The sequence below is a fragment of the Euprymna scolopes genome, chromosome 16, assembly GCF_053919585.1.
Source record: "Euprymna scolopes isolate OS-2025 chromosome 16, ASM5391958v1, whole genome shotgun sequence".
NCBI classification, from domain to species: domain Eukaryota; kingdom Metazoa; phylum Mollusca; class Cephalopoda; order Sepiida; family Sepiolidae; genus Euprymna; species Euprymna scolopes.
This window is the reverse complement of record NC_136497.1, coordinates 56,363,155-56,387,275: the sequence shown is the minus strand read 5'-3', so window position 1 is coordinate 56,387,275 and position 24,121 is coordinate 56,363,155. Positions and strand designations below refer to the sequence as shown.

The 24,121-nt window shown below is 40.1% G+C and overlaps 1 protein-coding gene across 3 annotated transcripts in view; it reads left to right on the top strand.

Moving 5' to 3' along the window:
* LOC145295975 (tuberin-like) overlaps positions 1-24,121 on the top strand; it is a 182,850-nt gene that overhangs the window by 43,520 nt on the left and 115,209 nt on the right. For all 3 annotated transcript variants that reach the window (XM_080141909.1, XM_080141908.1, XM_080141907.1), the window contains exons 2-4: positions 1,160-1,246; positions 19,327-19,434; positions 21,152-21,231. In XM_080141909.1, coding sequence (XP_079998035.1) covers positions 1,160-1,246; positions 19,327-19,434; positions 21,152-21,231 — 275 coding nt within the window. The remainder of the gene's footprint in view (positions 1-1,159; positions 1,247-19,326; positions 19,435-21,151; positions 21,232-24,121) is intronic.

The window sequence follows — 24,121 nt, the reverse complement described above, 5'->3', positions numbered from 1 at the left end:
GTGTAATAATATTTAACAAAAAAAATTTTTTAATGCGTACACAGAATTATTTTCTCACTGTCAACTCAATACGGCATTTAGTGACTTTACCAGAAAATGTTTCCAGTAAACCAAATTATTATAATAGCAAGTGTGCGTATATATATACACTAGCAAATGTGCTCAGCATTAAACATAACGTTAAATTTATTTTAAAAAATTAAGTAAAAATAAAACAGAAAAACACTGAGACATGCATGCGAGTATTATGTTTTTTCTAAATAGTTCACTTCTTGTAAGTATATAAAAAAAATACTCTTGCTGAGATCGAAACCTTAACCTAACAACAGTGAGTCAAGTACTATAATCATTCAGCCACTGTGAGATACTCTTTAGGAAGGTATTTTCAAACCAACTTAAACTTAGCATTAGGAATCTCTAATGTGAACGATTCCCGCATGTGCAATGGTGAAACAGTTAGCAAACAGAAAAATCAGACGACTTCCACATACTAATTTTTCAATTTTGGATCCTTAGAAGTTCTTTTTTTTGGGGGGGGGGGTGAAACCGGATTAAAAAGTGTTCCACATGTCTGAATAACCTATATACCATATTTCAAGTCTGTAGATTAAAAATTAATTGATTTTATAGCTTGAAGTGTCCTCACACACGCATTCTCACTTTTATAGAATATAAGATACATAAATTTAAATATTTATTATTACCTACATACACTAGTGTTTCAACCTTATGCAATCTTCAGTGTAGGAAATGATAATTACTGCTGGTCAAAAGATTCAAACCCAGTTGCAAAACCATCTTTGTATTCAACCCCTAGGCTGCAATTAATTAATACTGGAAAGAGAATTTAAATTCTATATTATCTTAAATTCGTGGACATAGTAAGCTTAGTCATATAGTGAAAGGAATGTTGCATCACGCTTATAAATTCTCATAGACCCAATTCTTGTTGAAGGGGACAATAACATTTTTTTCATTTATTAATAGTTCAAATTCTGATATTGTAACCAGCCTACCTTCAACCCATCAAAGATTTTCCTTTTTTGTTATATAGATTCTTAAAACTTCAAAAAAAATTTTTTTTTATTTAAGTAATTTTTATTAAAAAAAAAAAAAAATATTGTAAAAAAATATTTCATTTTGAAATCTCTTCTTTCAGGACATTGGGCCTTCAAATCCAGCCAACAAACGCATTGATCTTATAAAAAATTTAAGTGGTACTGTCGTCAGGAAAACACTTGAAGAGGTTTGTGCATTTGTATTATTTTTATATTTAGTATATGAAATATAATTATTTGCATATCAGCAATTATTTCATGTATCGAAAACAAAAGAAAAAAATCAACATTGTGTATTCTACAATCATTTATTTATAAAAATTAGATTTATAATTATGGATTTCCTTATTTTATAATTTTTCTCCATCTTTCTTGACAAGTAACCCTGTCTAATAAATGCATTCTCATATTTTGAATCAATGTCTGCTCATCCGTTTTTTTTTTTTTTTTTTTTTTTTTTTGCAAAAAAAAAACCAAAAAAATACCTGCTGATGCCATTCTTTTTAGTATACTTTTCAAATAGTCATACTAATAAAGCGTTGCCTAGCATAGAATGTTAGCAAAAGGGGTAGACAATTTCCATTCAGGAATGACTTGAGGAACACAGCCGAATTGTTTAAGAATTACATACATAAACTTTGCTAAGTGAATACTTTCTTTATTTCAGTTAGTGAGAGGAGAAGCTATTGCCATACTTTTTCCTAAACAAGTCAAATGAACTTATATTAAAGTAGAATACTTATTAACATTTTTCTTTTTTTTAATGGAGAGTAGACAATGCATTGTGAATGCATTGTTGGCAGCTCCCGTAACTCTTGCTCCTCCTAATATGTCCCTTAGCCATCGTTTAGAATGAGTGATTTTCCTGACAAAAGGAGAAGAAAAAGCTGCATTCTAGTTCGGCAGTATTTTTGTGTGAGCAATCGCCTGAGATGTTGGAAATTTTATGTTTCTATTTCTATCCTTGTAGCCATGTCACTAATAAGGGTGCTGGAGGTAAACATTTCACTGAACTGGCATTATCTGCCTGATAGTCAGGGACCTAAACCTTGGATTAATCAGTAAGTAGGTTGTCCTATCGGCAGGTGCAAAGTACTGGGGCTGCTATATTGCCATTTGGTGAAGATTTTGGTGGGGCTTCTCGATGCCATATTAGTGGGTAATTGTTACGTCTTTATCTTATGGTCTACAAAAAAAATATTTCTTCGCTTCTTTTTCTCTCTTACTTTCCCTCTCTGCCCTGCTCTAATCAAGTCTGTCAACATATTTCACAAATTCCAAAACTCCATCATGAAAAGTCTCCAGAAAGAATTTAAGATTAAACCCAGAACTCCAATGTAGACACCCACTACCATGTCTAATTCTCCAACATCAGGGAACTACATTCCAACCTTCCGAAGATTGAAATCCAATTACAGGAGACTAAACCAGACCTATTATTCTTAAGTGAAACTGGTATTGGATTGACTATTTCCCTGAATGGGTTCATAATTAGAGGATATTCAAATTTAACATCCGAATTTGACCCCCAAGATTGACATGGGCATGGAATATGTGCCTACATTAGAGATGGCTTCCCATGTGGTAGGGACATCTCTAAAGAAAACCCTAAATTGCCCTATATGTGCTTTCAAGTTGCATTTGCTCACACCACTGCATTTATATGGAGTTACTATCTTTTAAGAGCATATCAGAGAAAATTGACCACATCCTGTCTGCTAATCCTTTGGCTAACATTTACATCTGTAGAGACTTCAATGTTCACAATGTGGAATGGTTAGCTCACTCAAACAAGGCAGATGATGAGGGAAGCTTTTGTCACGATTTCTCCATTGCTTATGACCTAACTCAGATTGTTCATGAACCCACCCGTATGCTGAACACTGATGGTCAGTATGCAAGTCTCTGAGACCTTTTTCTCACAACTTGCCCTGAGCTATGTTCATCCTCCATTCTGTCTCCACTGGGATCTTCCAATCACTCTGTTGTCTCAGTTAAGATAAAAAAAAAATGTAATAACTCCTCTGACATACTTCTCCATTGTACAGTATATCGATACTCTATAGCTGACTGGGGTAGCTTCTGTACATTTATCAGATCTACCTCTGTATTCCATGTTAAAAAAGAATGTGTCCTTTACAGTATCAGACCTAACGAGATGGTTAATTGTAGGTATAGACCGTTTCATGCCCTCTAAAAAATTCCAGCGAAAACCTAACAGCCAGCCGTGGTTCTTTCCAGAATGTACTGCTGCTATTGAGCACAGAAATCACAATTTCTATTATTTCCAATGTAATAAATGTACTGAGACTAAAGCCTCCGTCAGAACTGCCAGCAACCACTGTAAAAGAGTAATAAAGAACATGAGAGAGTTGTATGCTCAGTCCGTCAAGTCCAAAGTAGTTGAGCAGCGACTTGGTTCCTACCAGTTTTGTCAAATAATAAATAGGGTCCTGAATAGAAGTGTGTGCTCTATCTCAGCCATTATCAATTGACCTGAAGTAATCTTGTCAGCATCGCACAAACTCTTTGCCAAGAACTTTGCAGCTAATTCTACACTATGCGATCAGGGTCCCCAACCGCCTATATTTCCTCCTGTGTCTGAAAACACGCAATGCAACATACAAATATCTGCATGATGTTACTGAGCTAATCAAAAACCTTGATTCCAGAAGCAACTGGCCCTGACAACATTCCAATTATAGTGCTGAAAAAACTTCAACTAGACCTAGTTCCCATAATTACAAAGCTGTTTTAAGTATTGTCTTAAGGCGAATTGCTTCTCAACACCCTGTAAAACCTCATCAGTATGTTTCATATTCAAAACTTTAGGTGATTGGTCATCTCTCTCTCTCAATACTGATCAGTCGATCTCCTGCGTGTCATGAGTAAGTTGTTGGAATCTGTTAAATAGAGAAGTAATCAACCACCTCAGCAAAAATAACCTCCTCGTTAATATGCAATATGGTTTCCGTTCAGCAGATGTGCTAACAGTTATATCTCATAGGATTAGCGAATCTCTTGATGGAGGCTTCTGTTCTTGGGTTATTGCTTTTGACATATCAAAATCCTTTGATAGGGTATGGCATAAAGGTCTACTCCACAAAATCTCCAGCTATGGTATAGCTGGAAATGTTTTTTCAATTAAATCATTTCTCTCTGATAGGTTCATAAGATTGATAGGCAGAAATCAGAAGCTCATAGTATTAATGCTGGAGTCCCACAGGGGTCCATCCTGGGCCCAACTCTCTTCCTGATCTGCATCAATGATCTCCCAAATCAGATTGTGAGATCATTCGTAGACATTAATGCTAATGGCACTACCATCTATGGTAACATCTCGAAGGTTGTAAATGACCAAGTTCTCTTTGATTTTTCTCTTCTCTGATCTTGAGCATTTGGTGTAATCGGGAAAGAGGTGGTTGATTAATTTTAATGCATCCAGAACCTATCTTTGCATCATCAACACTCTAATTCCCGTCTGATATCAATTGAAATGAACAGCTCTCATCTTGGGAAGGCTCTATGTTTTGACAAACGTCTGTTTGACCTTTACTCCAGATTTGAAATGGAACACGTACATAAAGTCTGTCGTCAAGGCTGTTGGAAAAATGGTGGGATCCTTCTGCCACTCCAGTAGATATTTTACTGCTGATGCAATTCTCTATCTGTAGTCCAAAAATGGAGTACTGTTACCACATCTGGGTAGGAGTTGCTAGAAAGACCTTCTCTTGCCTTGACAGTTCAAAATAGACTTCATAGCTTAGTGGGGGATGCCCTTTTCTCTTTCGTGCAACCACTTTCCCACAGAAGAGATGTTGCGAGCCTGTCTCTGCTTTATGGTTATTTTCATGGCAAGACTAGACTTTCATGAAAAACACTCGTCTAGCTGAAACCACTATCAATAATTTCTCCACTCTTTATCTGTGCCTAAACCTAAATGTAGATTCCATGAACAAAGCTTCTTAGAACTACATGCCTGTGGAACTCTGTTCAGTTTTCCTGCTTTCCAACTGACTACAACATGGTCATCTTCAAGGCCAACATAAACAAGTTCTTTATGAGCCGCTCCCTTAAGTAATCCAATTTACCAAATTTCCACTACTAACAATTCTACGTTATTGTTATATTGACTACCGTACAGTCATTAACTCTTATCCTCGAGTGGCATCTAGCCTTGATAAGCGGGGACTCCTTTGTAAAGAAAAAAGAAAGAGACATTTATTAACCCTTATCCTTAAATGGCCTTGATAATCAATGATCCCCCCCACCCTTCTAATTAAAAAAAAAAAAAAAAATTGCTTTCAACATGAAAAAAATATGTTCCTTACTTCTTTGATTGGGTTATATGCATAAGTTTTTACAATTATTCTGGGAAATGATGGAAAGTTATGTTGTAAATTGGGGGATATGATGTCTTGTGTGATTGTGAGGTCATGAACAAGAAATGAAGGGTAAATCAGGTTTCAGTCTTCAGCTAAAACTTGATGAACTGGGAGTGAGTTATATACAAATGTCGATTCGGTATCACGTTTCACAAAGATGTCTTATCTGTCCAGGGTTTTGATAAAGATCTGTGGTATTTTACAAGAATATAGCTTTTCACAATTTTTATATAATTTTGTTCTAGCTAGGGATGGGGCATCTTACCGGATGCCAGACGGTCATCCACTATCTCCTACATTCCAACTAAAGTCTTTTTAAGATTCTAATCGTCTCTTTAAGTGCAATTGTTTAAATTTTTTTTGCACTTGGTTCACCAGGTATATTTTCCAGGTAGCTTTTAAAATTCTTTCTCATGAGTCCGGTTGCTTCTATAATTACTGGAATGATAGGGATCTTAAGATTTTGATGTTGTACATAAATTTTTGGTATTTCGTTATCTTTTCCCTCTCAGAGCTGTAGAAATTGCATATTCATGTATTTTTGCTTAATTTTACTTCAGTCGAGGTTCTCAGAAATAAAGGGGCCCCTTCCTGGAACTAACACTTGATATCTATGTGAAAGACATAGGCATTCGAATATTCAAATATTCCATTGAAGTTCTCCATTACTTACCAAACACTGAGTAAAGAAGTTGAGAACATAATTTTTCTCTCCCCAATTGACCATTTCAGTATGTTGTTATGTCTTTTTTCTGATCTCTTTGTCTTACTGGTTTCCAGGACAAGAACTCATCTAGTCTGGTAAAGTATCCATTTTCATGCTATAACTGGAATTCACATCATTTGGAGAAGGTGAATCATTCCTCCTAAGAGCCACTGTGTGTTAGCCATACTGAGATCTTATTTGGGCAGCGAATATTGTAACTTCAAATATTTAGTCAAGGTTTACATATAGGAAAAACGATAATTCCAAGTTGCCCTGACAAACTTCTGTACAAAGAGACCTTAGACATAAAGATAGTGTTTAGAGATCTCTCTCTTCCGCAGGTCTTTCAAGCTCTCTCTCTCTCTCTCTCTTCTGCAGGTCTTTCAAGCTCTCTCTCTCTCTCTTCCGCAGGTCTTTCAAGCTCTCTCTCTCTCTCTTCCGCAGGTCTTTCAAGCTCTCTCTCTCTCTCTTCCGCAGGTCTTTCAAGCTCTCTCTCTCTCTCTTCCGCAGGTCTTTCAAGCTCTCTCTCTCTCTCTTCCGCAGGTCTTTCAAGCTCTCTCTCTCTCTCTTCCGCAGGTCTTTCAAGCTCTCTCTCTCTCTCTTCCGCAGGTCTTTCAAGCTCTCTCTCTCTCTCTTCCGCAGGTCTTTCAAGCTCTCTCTCTCTCTCTTCCGCAGGTCTTTCAAGCTCTCTCTCTCTCTCTTCCGCAGGTCTTTCAAGCTCTCTCTCTCTCTCTTCCGCAGGTCTTTCAAGCTCTCTCTCTCTCTCTTCCGCAGGTCTTTCAAGCTCTCTCTCTCTTCCGCAGGTCTTTCAAGCTCTCTCTCTCTTCCGCAGGTCTTTCAAGCTCTCTCTCTCTTCCGCAGGTCTTTCAAGCTCTCTCTCTCTTCCGCAGGTCTTTCAAGCTCTCTCTCTCTTCCGCAGGTCTTTCAAGCTCTCTCTCTCTTCCGCAGGTCTTTCAAGCTCTCTCTCTCTTCCGCAGGTCTTTCAAGCTCTCTCTCTCTTCCGCAGGTCTTTCAAGCTCTCTCTCTCTTCCGCAGGTCTTTCAAGCTCTCTCTCTCTCTTCTCTCTCTCTTGCGCAGGTCTTTCAAGCTCTCTCTCTCTCTCTCTTGCGCAGGTCTTTCAAGCTCTCTCTCTCTCTCTTGCGCAGGTCTTTCAAGCTCTCTCTCTCTCTCTTGCGCAGGTCTTTCAAGCTCTCTCTCTCTCTCTTGCGCAGGTCTTTCAAGCTCTCTCTCTCTCTCTTGCGCAGGTCTTTCAAGCTCTCTCTCTCTCTCTTCCGCAGGTCTTTCAAGCTCTCTCTCTCTCTCTTCCGCAGGTCTTTCAAGCTCTCTCTCTCTGTCTTCCGCAGGTCTTTCAAGCTCTCTCTCTCTCTCTCTGTCTTCCGCAGGTCTTTCAAGCTCTCTCTCTCTCTCTCTTGCGCAGGTCTTTCAAGCTCTCTCTCTCTCTCTCTCTCTTCCGCAGGTCTTTCAAGCTCTCTCTCTCTCTCTCTTCCGCAGGTCTTTCAAGCTCTCTCTCTCTCTCTTCCGCAGGTCTTTCAAGCTCTCTCTCACTTCCGCAGGTCTTTCAAGCTCTCTCTCTCTCTCTTCCGCAGGTCTTTCAAGCTCTCTCTCTCTCTCTCTTCCGCAGGTCTTTCAAGCTCTCTCTCTCTCTCTTCCGCAGGTCTTTCAAGCTCTCTCTCTCTCTCTCTTCCGCAGGTCTTTCAAGCTCTCTCTCTCTCTCTTCCGCAGGTCTTTCAAGCTCTCTCTCTCTCTCTTCCGCAGGTCTTTCAAGCTCTCTCTCTCTCTCTTCCGCAGGTCTTTCAAGCTCTCTCTCTCTCTCTCTTCCGCAGGTCTTTCAAGCTCTCTCTCTCTCTCTCTTCCGCAGGTCTTTCAAGCTCTCTCTCTCTCTCTCTTCCGCAGGTCTTTCAAGCTCTCTCTCTCTCTCTCTTCCGCAGGTCTTTCAAGCTCTCTCTCTCTCTCTCTTCCGCAGGTCTTTCAAGCTCTCTCTCTCTCTTCCGCAGGTCTTTCAAGCTCTCTCTCTCTCTCTCTTCCGCAGGTCTTTCAAGCTCTCTCTCTCTCTCTCTTCCGCAGGTCTTTCAAGCTCTCTCTCTCTCTCTCTTCCGCAGGTCTTTCAAGCTCTCTCTCTCTCTCTCTTCCGCAGGTCTTTCAAGCTCTCTCTCTCTCTCTCTTCCGCAGGTCTTTCAAGCTCTCTCTCTCTCTCTCTTCCGCAGGTCTTTCAAGGTCTCTCTCTCTCTCTCTTCCGCAGGTCTTTCAAGCTCTCTCTCTCTCTCTTCCGCAGGTCTTTCAAGCTCTCTCTCTCTCTCTTCCGCAGGTCTTTCAAGCTCTCTCTCTCTCTCTTCCGCAGGTCTTTCAAGCTCTCTCTCTCTCTCTTCCGCAGGTCTTTCAAGCTCTCTCTCTCTCTCTTCCGCAGGTCTTTCAAGCTCTCTCTCTCTCTCTTCCGCAGGTCTTTCAAGCTCTCTCTCTCTCTCTTCCGCAGGTCTTTCAAGCTCTCTCTCTCTCTCTTCCGCAGGTCTTTCAAGCTCTCTCTCTCTCTCTTCCGCAGGTCTTTCAAGCTCTCTCTCTCTCTCTTCCGCAGGTCTTTCAAGCTCTCTCTCTCTCTCTCTTCCGCAGGTCTTTCAAGCTCTCTCTCTCTCTCTCTTCCGCAGGTCTTTCAAGCTCTCTCTCTCTCTCTCTTCCGCAGGTCTTTCAAGCTCTCTCTCTCTCTCTCTTTCGCAGGTCTTTAAAGCTCTCTCTCTCTCTCTCTTCCGCAGGTCTTTCAAGCTCTCTCTCTCTCTCTCTTCCGCAGGTCTTTCAAGCTCTCTCTCTCTCTCTCTCTTCCGCAGGTCTTTCAAGCTCTCTCTCTCTCTCTTCCGCAGGTGTTTCAAGCTCTCTCTCTCTCTCTCTCTTCCGCAGGTCTTTCAAGCTCTCTCTCTCTCTTCCGCAGGTCTTTCAAGCTCTCTCTCTCTCTCTCTCTTCCGCAGGTCTTTCAAGCTCTCTCTCTCTCTCTCTTCCGCAGGTCTTTAAAGCTCTCTCTCTCTCTCTCTTCCGCAGGTCTTTAAAGCTCTCTCTCTCTCTCTCTTCCGCAGGTCTTTAAAGCTCTCTCTCTCTCTCTCTCTTCCGCAGGTCTTTCAAGCTCTCTCTCTCTCTCTCTTCCGCAGGTCTTTCAAGCTCTCTCTCTCTCTCTCTTCCGCAGGTCTTTCAAGCTCTCTCTCTCTCTCTCTCTTCCGCAGGTCTTTCAAGCTCTCTCTCTCTCTCTCTCTTCCGCAGGTCTTTCAAGCTCTCTCTCTCTCTCTCTTCCGCAGGTCTTTCAAGCTCTCTCTCTCTCTCTCTTCCGCAGGTCTTTCAAGCTCTCTCTCTCTCTTCCGCAGGTCTTTCAAGCTCTCTCTCTCTCTCTCTTCCGCAGGTCTTTCAAGCTCTCTCTCTCTCTCTCTTCCGCAGGTCTTTCAAGCTCTCTCTCTCTCTCTCTTCCGCAGGTCTTTCAAGCTCTCTCTCTCTCTCTCTTCCGCAGGTCTTTCAAGCTCTCTCTCTCTCTCTCTTCCGCAGGTCTTTCAAGCTCTCTCTCTCTCTCTTCCGCAGGTCTTTCAAGCTCTCTCTCTCTCTCTTCCGCAGGTCTTTCAAGCTCTCTCTCTCTCTCTTCCGCAGGTCTTTCAAGCTGTCTCTCTCTCTCTCTTCCGCAGGTCTTTCAAGCTGTCTCTCTCTCTCTCTTCCGCAGGTCTTTCAAGCTGTCTCTCTCTCTCTCTCTTCCGCAGGTCTTTCAAGCTGTCTCTCTCTCTCTCTCTTCCGCAGGTCTTTCAAGCTGTCTCTCTCTCTCTCTTCCGCAGGTCTTTCAAGCTGTCTCTCTCTCTCTCTTCCGCAGGTCTTTCAAGCTGTCTCTCTCTCTCTCTTCCGCAGGTCTTTCAAGCTGTCTCTCTCTCTCTCTTCCGCAGGTCTTTCAAGCTGTCTCTCTCTCTCTCTTCCGCAGGTCTTTCAAGCTGTCTCTCTCTCTCTCTTCCGCAGGTCTTTCAAGCTGTCTCTCTCTCTCTCTTCCGCAGGTCTTTCAAGCTGTCTCTCTCTCTCTCTTCCGCAGGTCTTTCAAGCTGTCTCTCTCTCTCTCTTCCGCAGGTCTTTCAAGCTCTCTCTCTCTCTCTCTTCCGCAGGTCTTTCAAGCTCTCTCTCTCTCTCTCTTCCGCAGGTCTTTCAAGCTCTCTCTCTCTCTCTCTTCCGCAGGTCTTTCAAGCTCTCTCTCTCTCTCTCTTCCGCAGGTCTTTCAAGCTCTCTCTCTCTCTCTCTTCCGCAGGTCTTTCAAGCTCTCTCTCTCTCTCTCTTCCGCAGGTCTTTCAAGCTCTCTCTCTCTCTCTCTTCCGCAGGTCTTTCAAGCTCTCTCTCTCTCTCTCTTCCGCAGGTCTTTCAAGCTCTCTCTCTCTCTCTCTTCCGCAGGTCTTTCAAGCTCTCTCTCTCTCTCTCTTCCGCAGGTCTTTCAAGCTCTCTCTCTCTCTCTCTTCCGCAGGTCTTTCAAGCTCTCTCTCTCTCTCTCTTCCGCAGGTCTTTCAAGCTCTCTCTCTCTCTCTTCCGCAGGTCTTTCAAGCTCTCTCTCTCTCTCTCTTCCGCAGGTCTTTCAAGCTCTCTCTCTCTCTCTTCCGCAGGTCTTTCAAGCTCTCTCTCTCTCTCTCTTCCGCAGGTCTTTCAAGCTCTCTCTCTCTCTCTTCCGCAGGTCTTTCAAGCTCTCTCTCTCTCTCTTCCGCAGGTCTTTCAAGCTCTCTCTCTCTCTCTTCCGCAGGTCTTTCAAGCTCTCTCTCTCTCTCTTCCGCAGGTCTTTCAAGCTCTCTCTCTCTCTCTTCCGCAGGTCTTTCAAGCTCTCTCTCTCTCTCTTCCGCAGGTCTTTCAAGCTCTCTCTCTCTCTCTTCCGCAGGTCTTTCAAGCTCTCTCTCTCTCTCTTCCGCAGGTCTTTCAAGCTCTCTCTCTCTCTCTTCCGCAGGTCTTTCAAGCTCTCTCTCTCTCTCTTCCGCAGGTCTTTCAAGCTCTCTCTCTCTCTCTCTTCCGCAGGTCTTTCAAGCTCTCTCTCTCTCTCTCTTCCGCAGGTCTTTCAAGCTCTCTCTCTCTCTCTCTTCCGCAGGTCTTTCAAGCTCTCTCTCTCTCTCTCTTCCGCAGGTCTTTCAAGCTCTCTCTCTCTCTCTCTTCCGCAGGTCTTTCAAGCTCTCTCTCTCTCTCTTCCGCAGGTCTTTCAAGCTCTCTCTCTCTCTCTTCCGCAGGTCTTTCAAGCTCTCTCTCTCTCTCTTCCGCAGGTCTTTCAAGCTCTCTCTTTCTCTCTCTCTTCCGCAGGTCTTTCAAGCTCTCTCTCTCTCTCTCCAGCAGGTCTTTCAAGCTCTCTCTTTCTCTCTCTCTTCCGCAGGTCTTTCAAGCTCTCTCTCTCTCCAGCAGGTCTTTCAAGCTCTCTCTTTCTCTCTCTCTTCCGCAGGTCTTTCAAGCTCTCTCTCTCTCTCTTCCGCAGGTCTTTCAAGCTCTCTCTCTCTCTCTCTTCCGCAGGTCTTTAAAGCTCTCTCTCTCTCTCTCTCTCTTCCGCAGGTCTTTCAAGCTCTCTCTCTCTCTCTCTTCCGCAGGTCTTTAAAGCTCTCTCTCTCTCTCTCTTCCGCAGGTCTTTAAAGCTCTCTCTCTCTCTCTCTTCCGCAGGTCTTTAAAGCTCTCTCTCTCTCTCTTCCGCAGGTCTTTCAAGCTCTCTCTCTCTCTCTCTTCCGCAGGTCTTTCAAGCTCTCTCTCTCTCTCTTCCGCAGGTCTTTCAAGCTCTCTCTCTCTCTCTTCCGCAGGTCTTTCAAGCTCTCTCTCTCTCTCTCTCTTCCGCAGGTCTTTCAAGCTCTCTCTCTCTCTTTCGCAGGTCTTTCAAGCTCTCTCTCTCTCTCTCTTCCGCAGGTCTTTCAAGCTCTCTCTCTCTCTCTCTCTTCCGCAGGTCTTTCAAGCTCTCTCTCTCTCTCTCTTCCGCAGGTCTTTCAAGCTCTCTCTCTCTCTCTCTTCCGCAGGTCTTTAAAGCTCTCTCTCTCTCTCTCTTCCGCAGGTCTTTAAAGCTCTCTCTCTCTCTCTCTTCCGCAGGTCTTTCAAGCTCTCTCTCTCTCTCTCTCTTCCGCAGGTCTTTCAAGCTCTCTCTCTCTCTCTCTTCCGCAGGTCTTTCAAGCTCTCTCTCTCTCTCTCTTCCGCAGGTCTTTCAAGCTCTCTCTCTCTCTCTCTTCCGCAGGTCTTTCAAGCTCTCTCTCTCTCTCTCTTCCGCAGGTCTTTCAAGCTCTCTCTCTCTCTCTCTTCCGCAGGTCTTTCAAGCTCTCTCTCTCTCTCTCTTCCGCAGGTCTTTCAAGCTCTCTCTCTCTCTCTCTTCCGCAGGTCTTTCAAGCTCTCTCTCTCTCTCTCTCTCTTCCGCAGGTCTTTCAAGCTCTCTCTCTCTCTCTCTCTCTTCCGCAGGTCTTTCAAGCTCTCTCTCTCTCTCTCTCTTCCGCAGGTCTTTCAAGCTCTCTCTCTCTCTCTCTCTTCCGCAGGTCTTTCAAGCTCTCTCTCTCTCTCTCTCTTCCGCAGGTCTTTCAAGCTCTCTCTCTCTCTCTCTCTTCCGCAGGTCTTTCAAGCTCTCTCTCTCTCTCTCTCTTCCGCAGGTCTTTCAAGCTCTCTCTCTCTCTCTTCCGCAGGTCTTTCAAGCTCTCTCTCTCTCTCTCTTCCGCAGGTCTTTCAAGCTCTCTCTCTCTCTCTCTTGCGCAGGTCTTTCAAGCTCTCTCTCTCTCTCTCTTGCGCAGGTCTTTCAAGCTCTCTCTCTCTCTCTCTTGCGCAGGTCTTTCAAGCTCTCTCTCTCTCTCTCTCTCTTGCGCAGGTCTTTCAAGCTCTCTCTCTCTCTCTCTCTCTTGCGCAGGTCTTTCAAGCTCTCTCTCTCTCTCTCTCTCTTGCGCAGGTCTTTCAAGCTCTCTCTCTCTCTTCCGCAGGTCTTTCAAGCTCTCTCTCTCTCTCTCTCTCTCTCTCTTCCGCAGGTCTTTCAAGCTCTCTCTCTCTCTCTCTCTCTCTCTTCCGCAGGTCTTTCAAGCTCTCTCTCTCTCTCTCTCTCTTCCGCAGGTCTTTCAAGCTCTCTCTCTCTCTCTCTCTCTTCCGCAGGTCTTTCAAGCTCTCTCTCTCTCTCTCTCTCTCTTCCGCAGGTCTTTCAAGCTCTCTCTCTCTCTCTCTCTCTCTTCCGCAGGTCTTTCAAGCTCTCTCTCTCTCTCTCTTGCGCAGGTCTTTCAAGCTCTCTCTCTCTCTCTCTTGCGCAGGTCTTTCAAGCTCTCTCTCTCTCTCTCTTGCGCAGGTCTTTCAAGCTCTCTCTCTCTCTCTCTCTTGCGCAGGTCTTTCAAGCTCTCTCTCTCTCTCTCTTGCGCAGGTCTTTCAAGCTCTCTCTCTCTCTCTCTTGCGCAGGTCTTTCAAGCTCTCTCTCTCTCTCTCTTGCGCAGGTCTTTCAAGCTCTCTCTCTCTCTCTCTTGCGCAGGTCTTTCAAGCTCTCTCTCTCTCTCTCTTGCGCAGGTCTTTCAAGCTCTCTCTCTCTCTCTCTCTCTTCCGTAGGTCTTTCAAGCTCTCTCTCTCTCTTCCGTAGGTCTTTCAAGCTCTCTCTCTCTCTCTGCTGTAGGTCTTTCAAGCTCTCTCTCTCTCTCTCGCTTGCGCAGGTCTTTCAAGCTCTCTCTCTCTCTCTCTCTTCCGCAGGTCTTTCAAGCTCTCTCTCTCTCTTCCGCAGGTCTTTCAAGCTCTCTCTCTCTCTTCCGCAGGTCTTTCAAGCTCTCTCTCTCTCTTCCGCAGGTCTTTCAAGCTCTCTCTCTCTCTTCCGCAGGTCTTTCAAGCTCTCTCTCTCTCTTCCGCAGGTCTTTCAAGCTCTCTCTCTCTCTTCCGCAGGTCTTTCAAGCTCTCTCTCTCTGTCTCTTCCGCAGGTCTTTCAAGCTCTCTCTCTCTGTCTCTTCCGCAGGTCTTTCAAGCTCTCTCTCTCTGTCTCTTCCGCAGGTCTTTCAAGCTCTCTCTCTCTGTCTCTTCCGCAGATCTTTCAAGCTCTCTCTCTCTCTGTCTCTTCCGCAGATCTTTCAAGCTCTCTCTCTCTCTGTCTCTTCCGCAGATCTTTCAAGCTCTCTCTCTCTCTGTCTCTTCCGCAGATCTTTCAAGCTCTCTCTCTCTGTCTCTTCCGCAGATCTTTCAAGCTCTCTCTCTCTGTCTCTTCCGCAGATCTTTCAAGCTCTCTCTCTCTGTCTCTTCCGCAGATCTTTCAAGCTCTCTCTCTCTGTCTCTTCCGCAGGTCTTTCAAGCTCTCTCTCTCTCTCTCTCTCTCTCTCTCTCTTCCGCAGGTCTTTCAAGCTCTCTCTCTCTCATTCCAGAAGCTCCCTCTCTCTCTCATTCCAGAAGCCCCCTCTCTCTCTCTCATTCCAGAAGCCCCCTCTCTCTCTCTCTCATTCCAGAAACCCCCTGTCTCTCATTCCAGAAGCCCCCTCTCTCTCTCATTCCAGAAGCCCCCTCTCTCTCTCTCATTCCAGAAGCCCTCTCTCTCTCTCTCATTCCAGAAGCCCTCTCTCTCTCTCTCATTCCAGAAGCTCCCTCTCTCTCTCTCATTCCAGAAGCCCCCTCTCTCTCTCTCATTCCAGAAGCCCCCTCTCTCTCATTCCAAAAGCCCCCTCTCTCTCTCATTCCAAAAGCCCCCTCTCTCTCTCCTGCAAGCTGTCTCAACTTTGTGTATGCATGTGACATTTTAAATTGGAATTTGTTAAAAATATCTTTGTCAATTAAATATGACAAGTATAACGTGTTGCACAGTTGCAAATAATAACAAAAATAGAAATGATGAAAGATAAAAAATTCAGGACGCTTAGTTTTTAAATCTTTTTATTTATCTTTTGAGTTGAATAAGTTTGTTAGAATTTTGGAAAGAATGTTCAACTGATTAAATAGATGCAATTTATTTTGTGTGCAAATAAAATAAGTGTGTGTGCATGTAAAATCTTTGTTTGGTGGATAATGTACACAGAAACATATCAGCAAGTTGAAGTGCAAAATTTCAAATTGCCAACATATTTCTATTACTTTTGCACATGTGCAAATTCATTTATAGCTTGAAGTGGTTTAATTTTAAATCTTATATCTGGTGATAGCTCAAAGGGTAGTGAATGCAACTGGAGCACTAAACATTTTTGTTTCGATTCTGACTGATGGCACCCAAGTCTTTTTTTTTTTTTTTTTTTTTTTTTTTTTTTAACTTATGAAATCAGCATTATATATCAAGTATAATATAATAATAAATACAAAACCTGGATGTATTAAAATATATTTAAACGTATTTTATGATCACCCCCCCCCTGCTGCTAGTCTTCAATAAAACATGTAGAATTTGAATACTTATGATCCAATAACAACTAAATTGTTTTTAAGATGTATGTCACTTAATTGAGAAAACATGTCCATTGTTTTGATTTCTTCACATTTTTATTCTATGAATCACTTAACAATTATCAACCAACCGTCCCTCCCCTACCTCCACAAGATACAGGGATGATCATAAGTAATTATCTACAGAAATTTAAAAACTGGTGAAAATAAAAAGAACTGAACATATTTTTTGTTGTTTTATAAAATAACAGCCATTGCTGTTAAAGTTTAAGTCACAAAAATCTTTGAACTTTCCCTCCTCTTCCTCTACCTGGTGCTACCAGATCACGCTGTCTGAAGATACTGGCTTCCTGACCTAAAGGCCCTGTCGGTGGGGCATTAGAATATGCCAACTGGTAAAAGTCCCTCAATGGGGGTCCTGGATATGACCTAAAACTATATCCAGTGGTGAGGCCCCAGCTTGTGGGCTTTGGGGAGTGTGGAGCCACCCTTTAATTACCATTGCTCCCAGGTCCACTCTGACCTGGAGTGGTAGTACCTGTTAGGGTCCCAACTATGGGTTAAATAGAAACCGACGTGAAAACAACAAATATATTCTATTAAAAAAATTTTTCTTCAAAATCTTTGGATTCGGCATTAAATAACCCGAAAAGGGTTGATATGCCGTAAAACAAAAACAACCAACCAACCAATCCTGACCTAAAATGCACCAAACACTGATTTTTTTTTCTTTTCCTTTCTCTTTGCAAAACATGATTGTTTTGCAAAGTCAAAAACACAAACAATTTTCCTTTATAAAAGAACCAAACTAAACACCATGAATAAATATTTGAAGATATAAAGAACTTGGAGCATAAAAACTTTTTCTTTTAAAAATTACTGGATTTGGCATTAAATAACCCAAAAAGGGTTGATTTGCCATAAAACAAAACAACCAAATCAAAGCCAATCATCTAAGATCAATTCTGGGTGCTTCTTTATATTGATTATCCTTTAAGCCAACACATTTCATGTGAAAACATTACATACTCATGGCGAATTTAGTACCGTATTTTGGGGTAATTGCGACAAATCTGGGGGTAATTGTGCCAACTAAAAAAAAAAAGTCCTCTTTATATGCATGGTTGCCAAAAGAGCACTTTTAGCTAGTTGGTGCAATTACCCTGCTGGATTTGGCGCAATTACCCCAAAATTCGACATACATTCCAAAAACTGATCCAATAGAAAATTATAAGTAAACATAAAATTTATGAAATTATCGAGTCTTATGTGTGCTCAATGTGGGACAGTTGTGAGGCCAATTCAGTATGATAAACTAACTTATCTCCCTTTACTTAAATTGACAAGTTTCGGGTCTGACATTTTCATATCAACGCATTTCAGAATGTAATTGTGATTGATTTTTTTTTTTTTTTTTTTTTTTTTTGCTAAAATTCCATCTAGTATATCTTCTATGGGATCATTTTTTTTTTTTTTTTTTTTTTTTTTTTTTTTGTAATTTATACTAATTTCCCCATGACACATATGTGCATAATGTTTTCACCTGAAATGCATTGGTTTAAAAGACTATCAATGTAAATAAGCACACAATTCTGCCTGTTTACTTAAGATTTCGAACAAACTTTGGATAATTCATTTGCTGTAAATGCATTGTCTTAAATGTGAAATTGTGGACGAGATAGCTTGTTAAGCGTTGTCTTCTAATGATAAAGACAAACTTTTCAGAGCTTCAACAACCAATAATTAAGGGGTTAAACTTGAGTGAACGAGGTGGCATAGCACTGTAATTTCTCTGACGATAAAAAAAGATAAATTTATTTGTACGGAAATTCTCTACGCTATTTATGAATTAGCCAAAAGTGTTCTGAATCTAACTAAATTTGCTGAATTGGTCTTAAAGGAAGATTTTTATGACTTTAATCTAAATCAACATTGAACCTTCAGGCAAGAGTCCTGGGTATGACCTAAAAAGACCTTCAGTAGTGAGGCCCCATTTGGGGGCTGTGGGGAATATGGAGTTACCCTTTAGTTACCATTGCTCTCGGGTGCACTTTGGTTTGGAGTGGTAATATCTGTTAGAACATCTGGTGCTACCAGATCAGGCTGTCTGAAGATACTGGCTTTTTGACTAAAAATGCACCCAACATTACAGGTGACTTGGGACCACCTGTGGATTTATGTTCCTTTGACACTTTATCCTTCAGAGGAGGCCGGTTCAACCCACCTAGGGTGAATGCTGTGTATGACAACAAGTGTCTATCACACATATGTACATAGTGTGATTATATATGGAAATGAAACCTAGCTAATGAGGGTTGAGGACATGTGTTGCATATGTGATGTTATCTTGCCTTTTATATATATAATGTGTCTATGTGACCGTCGGTATGTGCGTCTTCCTCTAACATGTGTGTTGGTATGTTCTAATGGCCTTTTTAAATTGTCTAGTGGATATATGTTTCCTGCATGCATCTTCCTCATTTAATTATATACACAAGTCATATATACAGTTTATGCAGTCTGGTGTGTATACATGTGGTCAGGCTCCTTTTAAAAACCCTTAAGTTATGTATAGTTTTTAACTCGTGTGTGTGTGTGCATGCATATATATGAGTTCAATATACCTTTTTCTCTGTTATCTTGGTCTTCTGAGATCAATTCTTCCCATCACAGGTCGCTGAGCTGTAAAGAGCATCTTAGACGAAAACACGACACCAATTTTCTGGTAAAGATCTCTTCATTTCATCTACAAGTGAACCGGGGGACCTCTTGCATTGTTGACTCAAACTTTTTTGCATTTCCATCGATGCATCTTTCCTCTTACCTTTCTGGTCTACCAACTTTGACTATCTGCTTTCTTTTACTCTCAACTCTGACTCTAACTAAAAAAATCCCCACATATGTTTCTATTGATATGGGTGTATGTGTGGAAGATGGTAGTTCTCGCACCCAAAATACACTCACTGGCCTGTCTCACAACACCGGTGCATCCTCTTTCAACGGAAGTCACCAAATTTGATGTGTCACCTCTTGACCTTTCTGCACCTACCCAACACGAGTAAGCTGGATAGAACCCAGCGCCACATTAACCATACTATTCATGTCATGGACTGCGTAATACATAGAGAGAAATGATGCAAAAATAATACAATGGATGTGTGATGTGAATCTTAAAGACGGTCTTAGTTCTAGTGACTTCAGAAGATAAAATTTGGGCAGTATATGGTATGAGTAGTGTGTGCAAAACAGGAGACTATGAAGGTATAGCCATGTTGAAAGAGTGGCCAAGAATTCTTGGGTCAGATGTAGAACAGTTAAGGTAGCAGGTCCAGTTTACTAGGAAAGTATGAGAGGAAGTGGTAAAAATGGATTTGAGAGAAAAAGAATTAAATAAAAACGTGGCCAGAGGTTAGTTTGGAAGTCAATCCCCAGAACTGCTAGACTCTGGAACTCCCTTCTGGGTTCCCGTTTTCCCAATTGTATTGACATGCAGAAGTGTAATGTGAACAGACCTCTTGCTGCTCAACTCCCTACATAGTATCCCTGCAACTTATGTCTCCGATAGTAGACCTCTACATCAAAGTGGCACTGTGCCTTGTTTGGAGTGAAAATTGAATAAAAACAAAAGTTTTTTTAAAATACATGCTAGATTGTAAAACAGACGTTAAACAAAAGATGATGCTGATGTTCATTACATAATCAATAAAAGTTTGCTTGGTTATTTTCATAATGAAGTTAAATAATTATTTGAAGCGAGTCATAATTTTCATGATTACTAATGCAATAAAAAAAAAAATTGACTAAAAAAAAAAAATTTTTTTTTTTTTAATAAAAGATATAAAAATGTTATTTAAGAATTTTTATTTTTATTTTGTAGAATGCTGTTGCTGCTATATGGGAAGCCGTCAGAGATTTGGTAGACTCTCCTTCCACGGAAGATAGACATGTGACTTTGGTATTTCTGCTCCGCATTATAAAAGACCAGGTACAAATTATTTTATTCAATCTTTTTTAATGGAACTCACTCCAGGCAAGACCTGAAACCACTTGAACTGATATTTGTTTTTTTGTTTTTTTTTGTGCAAATGCAGAATAGTTAACAGCCACTTATAACCCTTATTCCCAAGTGACTTCTGGGCCTTGATAAGTGGTGACCTCCATGTAAAAAAAACAAACAAAAAAAAACTCCCATCTCCATGTTAAGAATAGGCTTCCAAATAATTACATTATTTCGGCATGGTCTGTAAACAGCAGAAATACTAACTTTTAGGGAACATTTCATTTTTTTTTTTTTCCTAAAAACAAAACTACTAGATTTCAATGCCTGTTAGTATTCAGCTATACAATAATAATACTTTGGAAACTCTTTGGTGGGGGAGGTAATTGTTGTTTTTTTAAAATTTATTTATTGAATTTAGTTGCTTTGCTTTTTTTTTATAATTTAAAACGTGCAAATAAATGGTGTTTTTTAGGTCATGGTGCAAAATGAGTCATTGTGTAGCTTCAATAATAAAAAAAAAAAAAATTTTGCGAAAACAAAACGTGATAAGAAGTTCAAACATGCGATATAACAACAATATGTACTTGGAGAGATTTATATTTAAATATTACAACTATTATAACTAGTCTTGAACAAGAAAAATAACTCTACAAAATATAGAATAGCGCATATGTCAGAAACACAAGCTCTCCCAAGCAACGTGTACTTTCAAATACACAGTTCTTCCGATCATTCTATATCCTCTGAATACTATTTCTGCAACACAACCGAATCAGCAACAAAAATCTGATCCCACCTTCGAAAGTATTTGATTTTTAGTAACTGTTAGTAATGTCTCTCAATTTCAATTTTTACTGATGTTTTTTAAGGTAAAGTTCATTTCTTCACAAATAGGAGATGAGACAACTTTATCATTAAAAAGTTCAGCAAGTCAATCAGTAGCATTTTCCAAAGCTCATAAACCCAGAAACGGGAGCATAGGAACAACTTTAAGACAAAATAAAATAAATCTGTGAGATGACCCATTATGCTCCACCTCACCCTACAAATAGAGGGTCAACTTTTTGTTTTTCTTATGTAGTGAAAAAACTTAGAATTTAAAAATTAAGTTGTCGTAGATATGCTGTAAGTAGATCTAATTAAGTCTGAATTTTCTCCTGTTCAAGTTACCATCATAGATCAGTACACACAAGCAGTCACATAAACAAGATGGCTATCTACAAGGATACTGGTTTTGGTTGCTTAACAGCCATTGCATGATATTTGTGAAAATATTACTAACGATAGGTAACATTGACCCAAAATAACAGGAATTTCTAGCGATCTGCTTTTAACATTATGTGGTTTGTGTTCACATCAGATCATTCAATGTTGAGCATGGAATACCTTGAGTTAATTTCCTGGCCAATGCCAGAACAGGGTAAGCTAGTTCATATTTTAATTATATAATTAGTTAGAATTTTGTTAACAAAGTGTATTTATTCATAGTTACTTTGTTTCTTTTTTCTTTTATTCTTTTTATATTGTTAAAAACAAATCTCATTTTTTTAAACTAAAACAAAACAAAAAAATAAGTTAATCATTAAGATTAAGTTGGAAATGACCAGTTATGCACATGCGATGTTCACATCTAAGAAAAAAAAATGATTTCAAGTTTAGTATCTTTTTTTTCTATCAATCCTTTTTCTTTTCCTCTATTTAGGGAGAGCACTTGGGACCACTGAGAAGTCATTTCTTCAGAGTCATTCAAAATTTGAGTAATCCTGAAGATCTGAGTCACAGGTAAGGATCTTTTGATATTGGCATTGTTAATCCTACCAAACAATTTTTTTTTTTTAATTATTTTAAATCCACTCACCTGACGCACACACACAAAAATATTAGATTGAATTAAAAAGAAATTATATATATTTTTATTGTTTAATGTATAAGTTCTTTAAGCATTTTTTTTTTTTTTTTTTTTTTTAACCATTTCTTTCTGATGTCAAAATATTTCAATTTCTTTGGTCAGTTTTCTATCTGTGCATTAATATCAACTCATCTCTCTCTGTCTTGCATATATATGTATATGTAAGATCTGTTATTATTTTATATATATACTAGCTGTACCCTGCTACACGTTGCTGTGGCTCAAATTGGCGCAATGGAAAAAGTTCCAAAATGAGAAAAAGCATGTTTCTTATAGGTTTAATTTTCCATTTTGCATGGGTACACAGTTTTTGTTGTTCCATTTTCTTAGCTGATATAGAAATTTTCCGGTTTGGTGACTCTTGAATACATAACATAAATTGTCCATGTGAAAAAACAGTCAGTGTGTAACTGTAAGGCCCACAATTGTAAAGATTGTTCCCTGTGCTTTGTTGATGGTTATTGCAAATGACAATAAAATTGGAAAGTGCAATTTCCTAAAGTGTAATGATGTATCCGGTGGAATCATAGGAATGCATGTAATGAAGATATATTCATCTGTGAAAGGTCCTGTTAAGATTGTTGTTTCTATGATATTGTTTGTTAATTTTTTTTTTACTGCAAGCTATGTGCCATTGCAAAGCTTGGATTGGTTTATATTTCACAACATGATAATTAGTACACCAAATTTCAGTTGCAATACATGCGGTAGCATCCCTGGCAAATATAGCTGTTGGATAATTAACCACTTTATCTGCTTTCACAACAGTGTCGATGGATTTGTATTTGACTACCTCACTTGGAATTTTACATTGAATAATAGCGTTAAGTTCATGGGCATCTTTGTATTGACCTGCAAGAATAGCTCATTCACTCAGTCAAATGGAATTCTTATAATTTGAATATCTGCAAAAACCTTTTAAACTAACTATTCTTTTGATGAAATAAAATTACAGAAATTACAGAAGTTAAAAGTCAAAGAATTTTGCCCTTAACTCTGATCAGCTGGCACTTTTTCGTACCCAATTTCCCACAAGTGATGCAAAAGTTTTTGTGCAGATCGAACAGTCTGCAATTGGACATGCATATTTTGAGTTAAGTTTAATGTCTTCACATGGAACAAAAAAGTAGAGTATTTGAGGCAAGCATTTATTTCATCTGCTGGTGTTGATTGAAGAATAACAGGTAACATTTGTCTGAAATCTCCTGCAAGCAATATTACTGCATTCCCAAATGGTCTAACATTGCCACGCAAATCTTGCAAGGATCGACCAAGGGCCTCAAGTGATTTTTTGCGTACCATTGTGCATTCATCCTAAACAATAAGTTTGCATTTCTGCAATATTTTTCCCCATATTGGATGTTTTGGAGATGTCGAACATGAGATTTTTGAAAAATTGAATGTTTTAAAGTAGAATAAATAATTCTTCTACTTGGCAGCAAGGTCGCAGGTATTCCTCATGCAGCAAGGGCTAAGGCTATGTCATTTTGTTACCAAATGGCTGCCAAAATCAATTTAATTAGAAAGGTTTTACCAGTTACTTCTGGTGCTGTTCAAGGTAGCAGTAATTTCCAAATAACTTCTATTCTTACAGTCAGTAAATTAGGTGACTAAAATAGGATTTATCCATGTTTTGACAATGTCTTATTCACTGTAATTAATTTAGGAGACTAAAATAGGATGAGGGATTAGAAATGGACAGATAGAGAGGAAGATATATAGATAGAAAAGAGAAAGTGAGAGGAAAATAGAGAAAGCGAAGGAGATAGAGATAAAGGGATTGATAGATAAACAGAGATAGGGGGGAGTTAGAAACAGAGAGGGATGAGACAGGAAAGGAGAGAGATAGAGGGAGTTAGAGAGAGAAAGGGGCTCAAAGAAAGATGGAGAGGGTGATATAGAGAGAAAGATAGATTGAGAGAGGGAAAGGGAGAGATGGATAGAGAGAGATATTAAGAGAGGAAGAGAGAGGGGGAGAGAAACAGAAGGTGAACTACACTTCACCGTTTTTTTCCTCGTTCAGTAGAGAAGAAATCTTTCGAGACTGAGGCAATTTTAATGTTTTGTTATTATCCAGAGTACCCCCTTTTTTTTTGGGGGGGGGGCTAGATTTTCCTCACATTAGAAACCGACCGGGTTATCTGTACTTTCACTTAACAAATTAATAAAAGAAAAACATATTGTAAAATTTGAATTTAACATGAAAATACTATTTAAAAAAATAGCACGATAACATAAGTGCATAAATGCCACTTTAGGTACTCCTTGGGTGTTGAGTTCCATGGCGACCAGCATAATTATTTAATGGTCGTTTCCTTAGCCCCCCCCCCCTAGTCAAGGCTAATGCATGCGCACGTAACATTTTTTTTATTTACTGACGTTGGCTTAGTAACTAAACGATTTATTGATAATTTCGTAAGCCTTAAACGCATGCCGGAAGATTTAAATTGGTTCATTATTGTTGTAATGAAAAAAAAAAAGTTTCATTCAACACAAAACCAAAAACACATATTAATGATAAATGATTTATTATTCTATTCATTTATTCTATTTACTAATTTTTAAATAAAAAGGTAAAAAAAAAAAAGTTAATAAAAAAATAGTTGCTTATGTGTGCATAAAAAACTTGTTTTTTTTTTTTTTTTTTTTTTTTTTTTTTTTTTTTTTTTTTTTAGATTAGATCCACCTTATAATCACTCCCACCCCCACCTCCTCATCTTAAGAACAGCTTCCGGAATAAACACCACTTTTGGAGGGGGGGGG